Raw genomic sequence first — 17,848 nt, forward strand, 5'->3', positions numbered from 1 at the left:
TTTTTTTTTTTTTTTTGGCCACTCGGCTTGTGGGATCTTAGTTCCCTGACCAGGGATTGAACCCTTGCCCTTAGCAGTGAAAAGTGCGGAGTCCTAACCCCTGGACCACCAGGGAAATTCCATGGGGAACTTTTGAGATTCAGAAAAAAGTGACATGGAAATTGGATCTCATATATTCATGTAGATTTTATTATTTACAAGTTAAATTACACAGCAGCTTTACATAGCATGAGATGGAAAGTAGAGGAGGAGAGCGAAGAGGGGAGGTAACTGGCTCTGAGGCTCTCAACCGCCTCCACCGCCTCTTTTTGTGCGTAGCAAAGTCATCAGTGCTGCCTCTGCCCCAGTTCCTGATCAGTCCTTGGAACACAGGTGTAAGCTGGGTTCTGGTTCTGACAGCCCCAGAGCCACCAGGGCTCCCACTAACAGCTTCTTCACAGGTGCGGGGGGTGAATGTGAAGGCATCAGCTAAAGCGAGAAAGGTTAATGTAGCTAGTGTGATGTTCTCCTCTGTCACCCCGCACACCGCCCCCTGCCCCCCGCAGCCCTAGCACTCACTTTGTCTAGGCGATGGCGACAAATGAGGCCGTTGGAATTCAGGTAGAAGGTGGAATAGGCATCATAGGTCCTGGTGAAGCGAGAAAGAGGCTCACTGAGAGGGTGACTGGTCCCAAAGTTTTAATTCAAGCATTTGTTTAAACTAGTAGTTTTTAACATTTGCTATGTGTTAGATCACTTGAGGATCTTTTAAAAATCCTGAGTTGTACCCTGGGTCCAATTAAATCAGGATGTCTGGCACCAATATTTTAAAAAAGATTCTTGGATAAAAAAAATTCAGGAATCCACTGTGGAGCAAAGTTTAGGAACTAATGGTGTGGGCTTAGCCTAAGAATTTTTTGGGATTCTATTCTGCGCCAGAAATTTACCGGTACTTTACCCAAGGCTGTGAAGCACAACTTATGAGACAGGTATTTTCATCTGTTTGTTAAGTATATGAGTCCCTACTATGTACCAAGTAACGTACAAGAAGAAACTGAGTTCAGGAGCTTCCTAATAAACTCAAAAGTCCCTATTTTTGCTATATTAGACTAAAACAAAGCCTGCCTTCAAGGAGCCTGCAGTCAAGTCAGGGCAGATGGAGGATTGTCTAGACTAGACTGCAGACTTGCAAAAAGGTAAGATTAGAAAACTGCGGTGTGTTTTCTTTTCTCACTTCTCTTACCGGTAAAGCTCCTCCTTGTCACGCTTATAAAAACGAAGAAAGAGCAGGTGGATGGGCAGTCCCACAAGCCGCCAGCGAGCTTGCAGGGTCCAATTCTCAGGGTGGCGTGTCAGCTGCAGAATTTCCAGCCGAAGCTGTGCAAAATAGTTCCAGGCCAGGAAGCGGCAGAAAGTCAGTGACAGAATATACCATGTCCGGCCTCTGAGAGGAAGAGATGGGGAAGAAATCTCATGACAGCACAATCAGAAAACCAAACTACTCTCTGACAGAGGAATTGGGGATGGTGGTGAGAAGCAACTTAGGACCTTCTCTAATGAGTCATAACAGCATTGGGTCCTTTTCCTGCCCAAGGCCCTACCCGTTCAATGGATTCTCACTTGGTACGCATGTTCAGGATCTCATTGATGAATTCCACATCCGATGAGTAGAGAGTGTAGTCGTGGGAGTGAAGGAAGAGATTGGGAAGCTAGGTGGAAGAAGAAGGCATGAGACCAGGAGGAAAGAAAAGATGATCCTACTTCTCAGTTTTCTATATTGAGGGTCTCCTTATTCCTGAGTGAAAGGTTATCTCATCCCTAATTCAAACCGAGGAGTATCTTTTCCTTGGGAAATGTCTGGAATATATTTTGATGCCTGTCTCATGGTTCCAAGAAAGAATCCAGTTGACTGACTAACTTCCTATTTTTAAGAATTACCTACATCTCTCCCCATTTTGGACAAAGACTAGACTTGAATGGACTTACCTCTTGTCTCAGTCTCTCATACATGACAGCCAGGTGCTCCTCCATACTTGGATCTCCTGATGGAGTGGCAGGAGAAGTGTGGGCGGTTCCAGGGGCTTGGAAAGGTATCAGAGCTCCAGGACAGGGGCAGGGAGGTCCCTCAAACAGGCTCCTGAGCCCATCCAGGCAGCCGCTATGTAACTCGGGTCCTGGCCCCTCCTCCCCCTTTCCTGGGGGGACAACCACCCATGGTGAGGTGAGGGCTTGGACCTGAGGAAGAGGTAGTGGGGGAGCTGGGGGAAGCAGTCGGGTGGGAGGGCTTGTGGGTGGGGGAGACCAGAATAGAGGCAAAGATGGAGAAGTGGTTGTTGTGGAGTGAGGCCAAAGGGGTGGGAATGGTAGAGCCCATGGAGAAGACTGATCCTACGGAGGAAGAACAAAAGACAAAAAAGATAAGAATCCAGCTGCCTAATGCCCCTCCATCCAAACTCTGCCCATTAACACGCTTCCAGTCCACCTGCTCCTTCTGACAGGAAAGATCGAATTACTAGAGGAAAAATTCATCTCCATCTCTGCTTAAAACAGGATATACTTTCTTGTGACTTAAGTACAAATACCTACCCAAAATAGCAAATACTGTTAGATTTAATATTCCAAACCTGTTTGGGGCAGGTCTGTCTCTTACAGAAAGAATTACAAGAATGCATACTTAAGAATGAACAAATGAATGAATACCAAACAGGTCTCCTTATATTGTGGATGAAATGATGCGGCCTCTAACACAACTCCAGGAGTGTGTGAGGCAGCTGTTGCAGAGAAAAGAACATCCAACTGGGACTAAGAGACTTTGGAGTTCCAATTCCATAATGTAAGGTTAGGCACTCTAATTCCCTCAGCCCAAGTTTCCCATAAATGTCCTATAAATAAGGACGATGAAGCCACACTGAGTCAATGACTTTATGAGATAATAAATGTTAATAAAAGTTTGCCACCTATAAAGTAGTATATAAATGTAAGCACATAACTTGGGCTCCTCTAATGACACGAAAAAGCCCAGGAGACTGTTAAAGGCTGGATGGACCTCATGATGCCCCTGGTTTACTGATGTTGCAACTGCGATGAGGCAGAGGTCACTCAAAGTCAGGCCTGACTCGAGCTCCTGCGTTTTCAAGGAGCCCCCCGAGGGGTCTCATTATCGGGGAAGGCGGGCAGGCCGCGCGGATACCTCTGTCCCCGACGGTGTTCCAGAGGCGCCGTCTCCGCCGGGGGCGTGGCCATCTTGCCCGCCCGGGCACAAGGGCCCGAACCGGGTCCACTCGGGCCGGCCTTCCCGCCGGGACCGCTATCCCGGTGCAAGATGCGTGGGTTGCAGAGTACGGCCCGCAGGTCCGTCTGGTCGGCTCCCTGGAGGCGCCGCGAACCTCTCCGCCCTCTGTCCTTCAAATCACCTCCAGGCACAGGTAACCGCGAAGACGCGGGAGAAATGCGGACGCGCCCCACCGCGCCAGCTTCAACCCCGCCTGCCCCTCCAAGATCCGGGAGACAGACGTCTCGTGAGCGACAGGGCTGGCAGCGCCGCCCTCCGGTCCCTGAGACCCCTCGCCCCTCCACGCGCCGCTCCGCACAGGTGGGAAGCAGCGGTGGGACGTCAGCACGCCTGCGCGAAACGGGACGCGCGCTCCGCCCCACGCGCCGGCTGAGGAGGGTCTCTCCCCGCCCCCTCCTCTCCCCTCCCGCTTCCCCTCGGCTCTCACCTGGGGACGAGCCTGATAGGCGCGGAGGCAGGGGCCGAGGCGCCGGGCCGCCCCCCGACTGGGCTGGTACATGATCTTCCGGGAATGGAAAGAGCGCCTCCTGTGTCCGGCCTCCGGCCTTCTCACAGGGGTGAGCGCGCCCCGGAGCCGGCTTCTTGAAGGGGAAAGGGGGGGGGGGGTGAGGGGCTGGAAACGGAGATGTCGCGCGCTTGCGCACTGCGGCAGGTTCCAGGGAGGCGGTGAGGCGCTAGGTCTACAGTAAGTGCGCCTGCGCTCGCCGAATCGGAGGCAGCCTCAGGGCGCCTGCGCAGTAAATTAGCGGCCTAGAGCCTGGCTCTCACCTGTGCGCTTGCGCAAAAGTGGGCGCTGATGCGTGAGGAGTGGGACCGAAATAACGACATCCGCAGTATGTTCTCAGTAACCCTCGTGGTAAAAAATACTTTATTGCTCTGGTTAAGATACAAATAACTTGGCATTGATTAAAAAAAAAAAGCCTGTAGAATGAATAAATGAATGAATGAATACAGCCACGGTGAGGGAAAGCTGACTAGGCCCTGTGTAAGATAGAAATAATGATTTTGAAGGTGTGAGAGGGGGCTGCGGTCACCAAGGCCTGGTGCTGCGACGTTCATGCAAGTTTCGAATGAACCTGGCGTTGAACATGTCCCCACCCATTGTCCAAGACTGGGCTGGTGGAACCTGGGGCTGTGGAGGAACTGTGTGCATGGATTCCTCCCCAGACCCATGCTGTGACAAGACCTGCTCCTCAGTGGCACACCTAGTAGGTGGGAGGGAGATGGAGAGTGGGTTACACGAATACTAAAGTGAGGATTAAGATCACAGCTTCTTCAAGGTCTGTCAGGCTCTTGTGGAGAGGACAAATGATGGGGTATGAGGCTGGAACCATTGGTGCTATGTCCAAACCTGAAACCCACAGGGTGGACTGGTGCCAAAGGGAAGCACCAGAGTTGAACCTATGGGGAAAGAGGCTTGTAGGATGTTAGGTGGAAGGCTCTGTGGGAGGAGCTGGTGTCCAGTTCAGAGAGTGAGATTTAGGAGGAGGAAGTAGCTGAGAGTGATGTTAGAAAAGGGGTCAGAGGTGGGGAGGGGCTCAGACCTCACCTATTCTCTGTTTCCTGTTCCCCCTGCTTCAGTTCTTGGTTGCCTGTGGAAATACCAGGCATGTATACGGGAAGGCTGGAGTAGGTAGAGAATATGGCCTACTTGATTTGAGGGTAAGGAGATGAGTAACTTACCTGTATTGGGACATGAGGAATTCAACCGCCCATGGCGGCTATAGCTGCAGCTTTGGGCTACCAGCCCTGGGGGAGTCCCGCTGTAGAAGAAATGTGAAATGATGGGGAAGAGGCTGCAGGATGAAAGATGAGTGGGCATGGAGGAATCAGGGGAGAGGAATAAAAGAACAGCACAGGGACAGAGGGGCGGTAGTTATCATTCCTATGGGGTTTAATACAAGTTGTGCCCTAGAAAAGGGAAGGGGGATCATTTTATACCCCAAGGTTTTCTGGAGCAGTCCTGACTTACTGCTTTATTGTTTCTAGTTGAGGCAATGTGTTAAGCGTAAGGTTAAATGTGATCGAAATCATGTTATAAAAAGATTCAGGGGAATTCCCTGGTGGTCCAGTGGTTAGGACTCTGTGCTTCCCCTGCGGGGAGCAGAGGTTCCATTTCTGGTTGGCACATTAAGATCCCACAAGATACGCAGTGCAGCCAAAAACAAAAAATGGATTCACATAAAGGCAAAAAAAGTTTGCTGAACCAGGTGCTCTGGTATTTTGAGTTGGAAAACACGGTTACCTTAATTATATGATACCTTAGCCAGAGGGGAAGAGGGAGTGGCAAGGCTGAATTTAGGAAAAGGACTGTCTTGAGAAAGAGATCCAAGGGTTTAGAGAAGAATAATCCAAGAAACAATTAGGGGATTGTTATCAGAAGGCAATTAATTGGCTCCTAGAGATGTTAGTAAATCTTAACATCTCAGCAAGGGCTGGCCTGGGGTAAACAGTAGGAATTACTAGAGAGAGAGCTAGAGGTTTCTGGAGAGAATGGAGGAATAGATTCAGAAGCCTACATGGAGGGATCCAGTGACTACATTAGAGGAGACAGAATCTGCAGGAGAAAATCCAGCAGTGAAGATGGGGACAGGCAGACACTAGATCCTGCGAGGGGAGCTCTAAGCCTCCTTGCTGGAAGATCTGCAGATCTCAGAGGTGAAGAAGAGGCCAGAGGTCCTGAGAGTCCAGGAAAATACAGGGTGGCGCACAAACGAGGCTGAGACCTTAAGGTTTGTTTGGGTTTTTTTTTTTTTCATTGAAAATGTCCATTTAAAAAACACAAAAGAGTTCACGCTTTATTCAGACAACACTGAGAGGGAGAAGAAAAGGAGGAGTGAGTCAGAAAAGAGGGAGATCCTGCTCCCAAGGATTTGGGGGAACACAGTAGGGGTACCTGAACTAGCACACATCCAGAGGGTAGGGAGGGAAAGAATGTTCTATAGCTTGGGGGTGGAGCAGGGGAGGATTCTTGCTATGGAGGAAAGAAGAGAGGAAGGCCAGAGGAAGAGCTCCCCCATCATCATCAAGACAATCTCACAAGACAGGAATCTATCAGCATATCTAGCTACTGCGGGGGGTGGGGGGGGGATGGATGTGAGAGGGTATTCCAGGAGCTAATAGAGCCTTGATACTCAAGCTTAGCTTCTGAAACTTGGCTAAGAATGATCCTAGGGTGTTTGCTGGGATCTGCGGCCAAGAAACAGACTCCTTCAGAGAACCTGGACCTGGGGGAGGTGGTAGTGTCTACAGAAGTGTGGTGAGCCTAGAGTCCCACAGCAGACATCAGCTCGGGGGTCCCCTTACAGATTAATACATACACGAAACATATGGAGATTGAGTTTGGCAATGTTGAGTGGATCCCGTGGGGAGCTGGTAAGTCCCTCTCCTACCTGACTGAACTGCTATGAAGCAGAGTTCGTTCAGTGGCTGGCGTCAGCAGGCTGATAGGGTAGCTGCAGTCCGTAGCACAAAGCAGTATTAGAGCTACCAGGAGACAGTGTGGAGGGACGATAGGAGTTATTCCATAGACAAGACTCTTTTAAAGTTTCCCTGGCAGAGGAGGCCTTTGGACCTTCCATGATGTTCTAGAATCTGACAGCAAGCAAGAGTGTGCTTCTCTGGATAATTAGTATGAGCTGCCCAACCAAGAGGCCTGGCAGCAAATCGGGCTGTCTGTGGGAGTGTTCAGAGCCCAAGTTACGAGAGAAGGACTGCTTTCTATGGTAAGAAAAGCTATGAAGTGTTAGGCCACCTGGGACCCTGACCACCCAGGTGTCCAAGAAAGGGGTAAAGGGAATCCTACGGGTTCTTGTCAAGTTCCCCTAGATTCTGGGGGATGCAATGGGAGATTGGGTCTGGGGTTCTCAGGGAGAGGGGTCTCCACCCTCGCCAGGTCTCCCAGGGAGGGGAGGGGGTCAGCAGTCTGTCAGTATCGACTCTCATCAGAGCGGGGAAGGGAACTGGGAAAGGATGTTATGGACAGGAGAAGGGGAGAGGGAAAATGGAGGGGAGAGAAAAACAGAAAGAGAAGTCAGAGGTGAGGAGAAAGCTGGCAAGAGAAATAAAGGAGAGGCCCAGTCCCTGCCTGCCGGGGTGGGCTCCCGCCACACAAGGCACTAAGCCGGGGCCGGTGGCTCCCCAGGCTGTGTCAGAGACCCTGCCCCCTCCCAGCAAGTGTTAAACCACGATTTCCCGCCCCCCCCCACCTCAGTGGGTCTGCGTTCTTCCTAACCTTCCTCTAGGCACTAGCGTCCCTAGGCTTCCCCTGAGTCCTATTCTGCTCCTTCACTGTAATTTATTTCCAGACCGCTTCCACACATCTTCCAGTATATTCTCAAAACGAGTGTCCAATCCTCCTGTCCCACTGTTTCATGTCTCTGACTTACACTGCCCTCTGCCATTTCTAACTGCCCTGTCTGACAGTCCTGAGGCTCCCTAACCCTCCAGCTCCTGTTACCTGGTGCGGCGCCGCTGGGCAGGGCTGCCCCCCGGGTCAGTAGCAAGCAGAAGGCGGGCGGTGGGGTGTGGGGGGCAGAGGCGCAGGGAACGCAGCAGCTCCTGCTCTGGCACAAAGGGGCGGAGGGGGCCCCGTTCTGGTGAGTTTCCCAGGCTGCTGGAGCGAGGGGGTGGGTGGGCTGGAGGAGTCGCACGGCGAGGGGCCCTGTTCAGGGGCCACGGAGGCTCCACAGCTACCTTCAGAACTGGGGGGAGGGAGAAAACAGAGCAAGACAGAGAAAGAAGGAAAAGGACAGGGAAGGGAGTCATGAGAGCAAAGATCAGGGAAGGAAAAAGAGACGTCAGAGCCTTAAGAGAGAACAAATCCTTCCCCTGGTTGAGGCCCCCCCAGGCCCAGACCCCCGAGCCCAGTCTTACATTCTCGGTCACTAGAGGAGTATGGCTTTATGTCTCCCTCTGCTCGCTTGGGTGGCAGCTTCCTTGCTGGAGCTGGGAGTGGAGAGAACACAGGTGAGGTAAGCATGGGGAGACACACTGTGCACCCTCCTCCCGGCCAGTACCCCTGCAACCCCAAACCTCTGGTCCCTGACACCACAGTTCCTCCTGGGCAAGGAGACGTCAGCTCCGCCATGGAAGCAGCTCTGTGGCACTGCCATCACACCAGAAGGGGATTCGGGGGAAAGGCTGGAGCATTTTGAGGAGAGCCAGAAGGAGTAGGCCAAATGCAGAGTTGGGGGAAAGATCCGGGGGAGACTCTGGGGCCTGGGAGGTACAGGAGAAGGGCGGCCAAAGGAGGCGAGCTCTTACTGTCAGTGGGCGCTGTCAGGCCCCCCTGGGATTCAGGGGCAGAGGAATGGTCCCAGCCGGGCCAACGAGGACCCCAGGTCCCTCTAGATGAGATGGACAAAGCCCTTGGTTAATCAGGAATTGTTGTGGAGAGGTTAGGGGAGGTTGGGGTCAGGCAGAACCTCTCCTTCCAGGGCAAAAAAAGGAAGAGATTTACATTTTATTAGGGGGAAAGAAAAAGGATGAGGAAAAAACACAGACATCTGCAAAGGAGCTACCAGAGAAAGTAAATGGGAGGCTAACAGACTGTCCAAGCTCAGCCTCCCACCTCCTCTCTTCTCTACTTGCCCCTCCCTTTCCCTCTCAAGAGGTTCTTTCTCCATCATGTGTGGCAAAGGAGACTGCCCGGTGGATCCAGTTAAGCTCTAGGGTCCCCTCCCCTGTAGACCTGGTCTTCACTGTCCTTGTTGGCTCTCTCTTTCTCACAGCCTTTGGTCAGTAGGAGCTAGATGGAGGGGAGGTCTTGGAAATCAAAGCCAGTCACAGATATGAACTGCCTCTCCATGCCTGACACTGGTAGATGCTAGTCACTGGTGACACTGTTGTCTGGGTGGTGGTTACTCTTTCCCGGCCACAGAGGAGGTGAGAACGAGCCACAGGGCAGCTCCTTCAGAAAGGGGGCCCTTCTGTGTAGGTGAGCACCACACAGCCAGCAGAAGGCTGCACCCCTCCGCCTTGAGAAGGAAGGGTGGGACTCAGCCTGGCAGGGAGCATGTGTGCCGATGAGGATGGAATGAGGAACCTGGGCAACATTTCAGTACCTCCTAGGCTACGTTTCTCCATTATTTGGTTGGAAGTGTTACAAATTCTGAGTGTTATCTTCAAAAACTAGTATTTAAGCTTTGGACCATTCATGTCATTATTCTATGACTGGAAGCGGAAGGGGAGACTGCACTTGCCTGTCGCTTACTGGCTGACAGAGCCTGAGGGGTTTAGGAAGGAACATGACTCTGGCCTATTTTGATGGGCCTGCAGCAGCAAGAGGCTCCATCAATGTCTACGGTCAAACAGGCTCCCAGTGAGCTTGCTTAGTTAAAAGTCTTGCCAGGTATAGAATACACTGAGTTCCCATGGGTAATGTCTGCTGGAGACTTGGGTTGCTTTAGAATTCTCTCAAACTGCCCACAGATCACACACTGAGCTCCTGGTGGCCTCCAGAGTGACTAGCCATCACAGTACTACAGATCCACCCATTCAGTGCAGCTTTACCAGCGGGCATAGGATCGAGCGCAGCAGCACGAGAGTGTCGAGTTGCCCTCAGAGAGGTAGCAGGGGGCCCTGTGAGGAAGGAAGCGGCGGTGCCCCTCAGTGAGGGGGCCGGGGGAGACCAAGAATTCACCTCTTTCCTTCCCCTCACCCCAACTGCTTGACCAGCACACACAGGTGAGAAAACTTACGATGCTGATGGGCAAAGAAGCCTTCGAAGATCACAAAGTTGTTCACCTGTAAGACGAAACAAGAGAAATAATAGCTGTCCGTTCAGCTACTCAGCACATACTTGGGTGTAGAACCCTGGGCTAGAAAAACCACAGCAGGAACAAAAGCCAGACTTCCTGTCCTTGTTGACAGACTCAGTCAAAATTTCAGGACCTGACAAGCTGATCCTAAAGCTGGACTGCTGCTGCTACTGCTACTGCTGCTAAGTCACTTCAGTCGTGTCCGACTCTGTGTGACCCCATAGACGGAAGCCCACCAGGCTCCCCCGTCCCTGGGATTCTCCAGGCAAGAACACTGGAGTGGGTTGCCATTTCCTTCTCCAATGTGTGAAAGTGAAAAGTAAAAGTGAAGTCGCTCAGTTGTGTCCGACCCTTAGCGACCCCACAGACTGCAGCCTACCAGGCTCCTCCGTCCATGGGATTTTCTAGGCAGAGGACCTCAAATAGCCAAAATAACCTTCAAGATTAACAAAGGAATAATAAATTCGAGGAGGAGTCACACTTCCTAAGTTCAAAGCTTACTGCAAAGCTATGGTAATCAACACAGTGGTAGAAACACAGGATAGACAAATAGACCCTTGGAATGAACAGAGTCCAGAAATAGTCAACTGATTTTCAATAAAAGTGAAAGACTTTTCAAAAGAGAAAGTATAGCCTCTTCAACAACTGGTGTTTGGACAACTGAATATCTACATTAAAGATACTGAATTTGGATCAAAAAATAACTAAAAATGGATTAAAGGGGGCTCCCTGGTGGTCCAGTGGTTAAGACACTGCACTTCTACTTCAGGGGCCACGGGTTCGATCCTTGGTTAAGGAAATTCTGTGTGCCATGGAGTGTGGCCAAAGGAAAAAAAAAAAGAAAACAAAAGAAGAAAAAAGTGGATCAAAGACCTAAATGTAAGAGCTAACACTATGAAACTCTTAGAAGGAAACATTAGGGGAAATCTTGATTATTTCGGACATGGTTTAAGAAATAAATGGTGTATTTCTTAAATGGGATATTGATTTCCTATCAAGAAAATGAAAGCCCATGAACAGGAGGACATATTTGCAAATCATATATTGAATAAGGGTGTTGTGTCTAGAACATAAGGAACTCTTACAACCCATGACCAAACAGGCAACAAACACAATTTAAAAAGGGACAGAGAACTTGAACATTTCTCAAAGAAGACATGCAAATGGCCAATAAGCACTTGAAAAGATGCTCAGCACCATTAGTCAAAAGGGAAATGCAAATCAAAGCCACAAAAAGAAGCAACTTCACAACCATTACTATGGCTATTATAAAAAGAAAAACAACATTTTGGTGAGGATGTCAAGGCACTAGAGCCACCATGCACTGCTGAGGGAGATGTAAAATGCTGCATTCACTGTGGAAAGTTTCTCAGTTCCTCAAAAAGGAAACACCGGATTCCCACATGACTGAGGAATTCTACTCCTATATACTCTTAGGTATATACCCAAGAAAACTAGAAACAGACATGCTTGGAGACATGGCTGGCCCAAAGCGAAGGGACTACACAGGGCAGAACTGGGACTCAAACCCCAGACTCCGGATTCTAGCTGAGGCATGTCAGTCAGGAATGCAGTGTAGTCATCAAAGTGGGCTATGGGTTCAAAGTCAAGCTCTAACATTAGCTGTGCACACTTGGTCAAGTCCCTAATTTACATCAACCCAAAATGGGGTCAATAAGAACTACATCAAAGAAATGTACAAGGATCAACAGAGATAATGCAATGTAGATACCACCAGAGCTCATGAACATTAGTCATTATGATACTGTACATCTATAGATGTATTTATCCATCTATATCTATTCACTCTGTTGGAGAAGGAAATGGCAACCCACTCCAGTTTTCTTGCCTAGAGAATCCTGTGGACAGATGAGCCTGGTGGGTTGCAGTCTACGGGGTCACACAGAGTGGGACATGACTGAAGCCACTTAGCATGCATACACTCTACACTGCCCTGCTCTTACATGTTACCTGGGTAATACATTTGATGCCAGATACTGACAGTGTTCCTCCTGTTGCTCTCTGCTGCCTCTCAATGGAGAAATGATGTCCTGCATGTTCTAAGCTTGCATGGGCTTCCCTGGTGGCTCAGAGGTTAAAGCGTCTGCCTCCAATGCGGGAGACCCGGGTTCGATCCCTGGGTCGGGAAGATCCCCTGGAGAAGGAGATGGTAACCCACTCCAGTATTCTTGCCTGGAGAATCCCATGGACAGAGAAGCCTGGTAGGCTACAGTCCATGGGGTCGCAAAGAGTCGGACACGACTGAGCGACTGAACGGAACGGAACGGATGTTCTAAGCAGACCCTGTCTATCTCCTGCCTTGACCCTGCTGTAATGTCTGTTCTGTTCAGTCTCTCAGTCGTGTCCGACTCTTTGCGACCCCGTGGACTGTAGCCTACCAGGCTTCTCCATCCATGGGATTCTCCAGGCAAGAATACTGGAGTGGGTTACCATTTCCTTCTCCAGGGGATCTTCCCAACCCAGGGATCGAACCCGGGTCTCCCACATTGGAGGCAGACGCGTTAACCTCTGAGCCACCAGCGGCTGTAATGTCTACCATGACATTATTCTCCTCCAACAAGCACATGCTCAGCACTCCAGCCAAACAAAAAACTGCTTGCAGTGCCCTGAAAAGTATATTAATACCTCTCTGACTTTGCTCATGTTTCTTCCTGCATGAAAAGCACTTTAGCCTGTCCACGGCTGTCCCCCTGACAAACACTTTTCAAGATGAAGTCAAGTCTTCCTTTACCCAGGTAAGCACTCCCTTTATGCTTCCTCCATAAGCACATCAATGAATCACATTACAAGGATTAACTGTCTGTGCTCCTATCCAAGGCTTGCTTGTCAACCCAAGCCCAAGTCCACTCAGCAACACTGCTTCAGCAGTTTTCTTGACTTTCTCAGTTCTTCCCACTTTCTCTGACATCATCAAATTTTCTGAGTCATTCTTATGCTTTCTTCTTATACTGCTAAGAAGAATCAACTCTTTTGATCCATAGCCCTCTCGAGCTCTTGCTCTATTTCTGTTGACCTTAAACCAGGATTTAAGAGTCACCTATTCTTGCTGTCTCCAGTTTCGCGTTTCTTAATTTCTTAAACCAGGGGTCCCCAGCCCCTGGGCCACATAGCAGGTCCATGGCTTGCTAGGAACCCAGCTACATATCAGGTAAGCGGTGGCAGGCAAGCCGAAGCTTCATCTGTATTTATACTGCTCTTCATTGCTCCCATTACTGCCAGAACCCCACCTCCTGTGAGATCATCCGCAGCATAATGTACATTTCATATGTACATTTCATATGCAATGTAATGTGTATGAAAAATCCCAAAACCACTCCCCCCTCCCCCTACCTCCACTGGGTCCATGGAAAAATTATCTTCCACGAAGCCAGTCCCTGGTGCCAAAAAGTTGGTTGAGGACTCCATCCAGGCTTCCACCCACCCACCACTGTGCTGAAACTGCTTGTCAGGATCACCAGTGGCCTCAGGCAGCTAAATCCAATGGTCACGTCTCAGACCTCTTCTTACCTCATGGATCAGCAGCATCTGACTCAGTAAGTCATTCCTTTGTTCTGCAAACACTTTCTTCACTGGCCTTCCAGGTCACTTCTAATTTTGCATCTACTTCACTAGTCATTCCTTGGCTGCATTTGTTGCTACTTCTCCTCCCAGACTTTTCAAGAGTGCCTGAGGGCTCAAGTCCTTGGATCAATAACTCACTCCACAGTGATTCTCATCCTGTCTCGCTGCTTTCAAGTATCCTGCTGCTAAGTCGCTTCAGTCATGTCCGACTCTGTGCGACCCCATAGACGGAAGCCCACCAGGTTCCCCCGTCCCTGGGACTCTCCAGGCAAGAACACTGGAGTGGGTTGCCATTTCCTTCTCCAATGCATGAAAGTGAAAAGTGAAAGTGAAGTCAGGTGCTGAAAACTCTCCACTCCAAACCTCTTCTCCCAATGCTATGGAAGCAACCAACTGTCTACTCAACCTGAACTCACCACAGACATCTCCAGTTAACATATTCAAGGTGGACTCCTACTATTTCCCCCTCCAAAGCTGCTCTAACTTCCATCTCAGTTGATGCAATTTCATCCTTCCAAGTGCTCAGGCCAACAACTTTGGGATCACCCTTAACTCCTTCTCTTTTTTCTCCACAATCAATCAAGAAACCTTATTTGCTTTAACTTCAGCATACCTAAAATCTGACCACTCCTTCCCACCTCTACTGCCACCATCTTGGTCTGAGCCACCACCATCTATCATCAGTATTGTTGCTTCTTAATCTGCTTGCACTCTCACTCCTCTACTGTGTATTCTTAACAAGCAAAGTGCTCTGGTTTAAGGTGCATCACATCAGTGACTTCCCTGCATTCTAGTAGCTAAGACTCCACATTCCCAATGCAGGGGACCTGGGCTCAATTCCTGGTAGGGGAGCTAGATCCCACGTGCCACAAATAAAAGACCCCGGATGCCACAACTAAAGACCCCACAGCCTTGACGGAGACCCGGTGCAGCCAAATGAATATTAAAGTAAGTCCTATCATATCCCTCCTCTGCTCAAACCTCTATGATGGCTATCCTTTTTTCACTAAAAGCCAAAGTTTTTGCAATAGCCTGCAGGGCCCTATGTGTCTTTCCTTCCCTGTGAGTGCTCTTATCTCCTCTATCACACTCCCCACTCACTCACACTGCTCTAGCCACACCAGCCAAATTTCCAGGCCCACTCCACTTCATGGCCTTCACACTAGCCATTTCCTCCGCATGGGACGCTCCCCCACTCCAGGTATTAATGGCTCATAGTCTCACCTCTTTAAGTTATTGCTCAAGTGACACTTTCTCAGTGAGGCCTTTCCTGCTTATCCCACCTAAACTCGCAATCCCACATACTCCCATCCTCACCAGGGCATTCCCAAACCTTTACTTGCTCTTGTTTTTCTAGAGCGCTTATCATCAACCAGCATATATGCTTGTTTAATTATTACATTTTCTCTCCCCAACTAGAATATAAGCTCTGTAAGAACAGAAACTTTTTTCTGTTTTATTGAATTAAGTATCTGTAAAGCCCAGAATACTGCTGGGTCCTTAATAAATATATGCCGAATGAACAGACAGTATCAGCAACATTATATTGCATCTACTTACAGACAAACCACCTTCCCCGCAAATAAACCAAATCTCTCTGAGGACAGGGAATGTATATTATTGCAAGCCCTTACTAAATCTTGATTGACTAAGCAATGGCCTATGTGAAAATGAAGAGATGAAAATGAACAGACTTATGTTTGGGGTATAAACGTGCTTTTAGGTGTACACAACAGTCCAGGGTGAAGAATAAAAATAAATGAGATGATAATGAAACAGCTCCAGGATGAGAGATGCTATCCCCTGATCCCGCCCCTGAGCTTAGCTGTATAAAAGAATTTCTATACAATGGGGAACAGGGACTGCTTGGAAGGTGCCTCTTCTTTGCCCCCCAAAGACTAGGTAAATTCAGTGGGAACGCTCAATGGGGATCTAGTCTCTGAAACTTCTAACCTGTGGGACGGTGGTCTCCAGGTTGTAGTGTTTATTCAGGAACTTCAGCAGCTTCTGGGAGGGTCTGTCAATGGCCAGTTGGTGTGGTTCAACTCGCTCCTTCTGCAGGGAACAAGAGACTCAGGGTAGGAGAAGGTGGGGAAAGCAGGCCAAGAGGAATCCTGGGAAGGCTATGGGAACATGGTCGGGGTGGGAGGATGGGAGGCAGGGCCTCTGGGGGGACTGAAGGCCTCTGGGAAGAGCTGGCGAAGAGATAAGCAATACCTGCAACATATGCTGGAAGAGTTCTCGTCCGTGGCCGTGGCGTTGAAGTGACTCATGGATGTAAAAGTCCAAGATGCAAAGTGGTTCTACCTCATTGTGAGCCTCACGATCATCCTAGGAGGTAAAAGAACAACAGGGATTTTCTAGGGACTTTCCTGGTGGTCCAGTGGTTAAGAATCCAATTTCTAATGCAGGCGACACGGGTTTCATTCCCAGTCAGGGAACTAGGATCCTACATGCTGCAGGGCAACTAAGCCCATTGAACACAACTTTGTTCTAGAGCAATAAGAGAAGCTCCTGCCCCACAACTAGGAGAAGCCCCTGCATTGCAACAAAGAGCATGCACCTCAATGAAGATCCAGAGCAACCAATAATAATTTTTAACTTAAAAAGATTTTCTAGGACTCAAACATTACTGCCACATTCCAACCTCCAGCGCTTCTGTTCTCAGGAGCCAAGGCATATGAATTTTCAGTTTCCAATGACACTCACCAATACAAAGAGTTTCTTATATCCAACTTTAAGAAAGCCAACAATGGCTCCTTTTCCAGCCCTGTAGGTGAAGAAAATAACAATAGTGAGCATCTATTTGGAAGAGGTAGAGTCAAAACAGGGAAAGGGGCTGGGGGAGGAAGGAATTAAGCACAGGATGGACGCGCACTTGGCACTCACGGTCGAGCTGAAGTATCTTTGAGTATATACATAACATGGCGATTACTCTGCATCCTGGATGCACTGGTTATGGGAGCAGGAAGATGCTGGGCCTGCCAGGAATTTTAAGACAGACTTTCTACAAGTCCCTTCCAAAGGACCCCTGCCCTCCCTTACCAGCTGTTCCCAGAGGCCTCCCCTTTACCGCATGTAGACTCCCCAGTACCTTAGCAGAGGCCTTGCCCAGCTCATCTACAATGGTCATAATTTGCTGCTGCAGATCAACACTACAGAAAGAGAGGAGATGAAGAGTCAGAAAGTCACTGAGTTAAAGGGTCCTGGGCAATCACTCCCTGGGAACCTGGGCCATAACCCCAGGTCAGTACTTCATGCCCTCCCTCTATCCTGGAGTCTTCCAATTCGATTTCATTTCCCACTCTACTCTGAAACCCAAACTTTTGCCACACCTCCTTTCAGGGTGGTACACTCCCTTCTCCCTTAAAGTTATTGTGGGGAAGCAGGAAGGGCAGGTCAACCATATCCTGCGGCTGGGACCATACATTGGGCCAAGCGGTGAAAGGTGGCAGATTCAAGCCCCGATCAACCCCACAAGGTCTAGGGTCAAAGGTCACCAAAAAGGCGAGCCAGGACATCAAAAGGAGCGGTCACTAGTCGACGCGAGAAGGGGGCGTGGTGCCTGGACCAGGTTCCAGGAGGAACCGGGAGAGAAGGGCCGTGGGGAAGATTTGAGATGTCACCGGGCCGGCGTTGTGGTTCCGGGTCGGCGGGCAGGGGGCCTTAGGTGCTGGTCCAGCACCGTGATCCGCTCCGGGAGCAAGGCGTCCACATCGAACGGGAACTCCATGGCCCATTGTGCGCGGTCGGACCCGCCCCACGCGACGTCATTTCCGCCCCTCCCACCGCAATCCATTTCCCCGGCAGCGCCTGCAGGTCCCCAGGGGGCCGCCCCTCCCCGCGCTCCCCTCCTCCACCACCCGCCAGTATCGCGGCAGCTGGCCCCGGAGACCCCAATCTTCTTGCCAGACCAGCTGTCGCTTAGCAACAGCACTCACCCCCATCCTCGCCTCCCACGGCAGCGGGCGCCATAGCAACGCATTTTTGGGGCCTAGTGTCTCATTCTCCAAACCTTTCAGCCCCTCAGTGAACAGCTGGGTATAGTGAGAACACTGTGCCTCCGGCATAGGGGGCCACAAGTGATCAAGAGAGAATGGTACAACTGCTCATTTCAGGCGGCTTTTGGCCCCAAGAGCCCACCGGCAGGGTTGGCTCAAACCTGACCATCCCTCTCCCCACAGCAGCACCCACTGCCCACTCCACCAACCCCAACCCCCACCCCCACCATAGC

The 17,848-nt window shown here is 50.1% G+C and overlaps 2 protein-coding genes across 7 annotated transcripts; both read right to left on the reverse strand.

The window, feature by feature from the left end:
- Positions 1 to 168: 168 nt before the first annotated feature.
- C23H6orf136 (chromosome 23 C6orf136 homolog) lies at positions 169 to 3,926 on the reverse strand. Its single transcript, XM_088831227.1, has 6 exons — positions 3,699 to 3,926; positions 1,966 to 2,367; positions 1,600 to 1,688; positions 1,223 to 1,423; positions 559 to 628; positions 169 to 468 (listed from the first exon to the last, which is right to left on the reverse strand). Exons 1-6 carry the CDS (start codon positions 3,768 to 3,770, stop codon positions 355 to 357), a joined length of 948 nt encoding a protein of 315 aa, XP_088687353.1. The 5' UTR covers positions 3,771 to 3,926; the 3' UTR covers positions 169 to 354.
- Positions 3,927 to 4,113: 187 nt separating this feature from the next.
- ATAT1 (alpha tubulin acetyltransferase 1) lies at positions 4,114 to 17,388 on the reverse strand. 6 transcript variants are annotated; one of them, XM_055406065.2, is made up of 13 exons: positions 17,241 to 17,388; positions 16,709 to 16,769; positions 16,504 to 16,595; positions 16,324 to 16,384; positions 15,832 to 15,945; positions 15,568 to 15,669; positions 9,973 to 10,018; positions 9,785 to 9,853; positions 8,147 to 8,218; positions 7,731 to 7,974; positions 4,955 to 5,034; positions 4,821 to 4,863; positions 4,114 to 4,476 (listed from the first exon to the last, which is right to left on the reverse strand). In XM_055406065.2, the coding sequence occupies exons 1-13, from the start codon at positions 17,345 to 17,347 to the stop codon at positions 4,302 to 4,304; spliced, it is 1,266 nt and encodes a 421-aa protein (XP_055262040.1). In that variant the 5' UTR covers positions 17,348 to 17,388; the 3' UTR covers positions 4,114 to 4,301. The 6 variants fall into 6 exon arrangements, 5 of the variants coding, with proteins under 5 accessions (XP_055262040.1, XP_055262042.1, XP_055262041.1 ...); XM_055406067.2 differs by having other exon boundaries at positions 17,115 to 17,245; XM_055406066.2 differs by lacking the exon at positions 9,785 to 9,853.
- Positions 17,389 to 17,848: the final 460 nt, after the last annotated feature.

This window comes from Moschus berezovskii, chromosome 23 (genome assembly GCF_049115385.1).
Source record: "Moschus berezovskii isolate FMDL1 chromosome 23, NW_MosBer_1.0, whole genome shotgun sequence".
Taxonomy (NCBI): Eukaryota; Metazoa; Chordata; class Mammalia; order Artiodactyla; family Moschidae; genus Moschus; species Moschus berezovskii.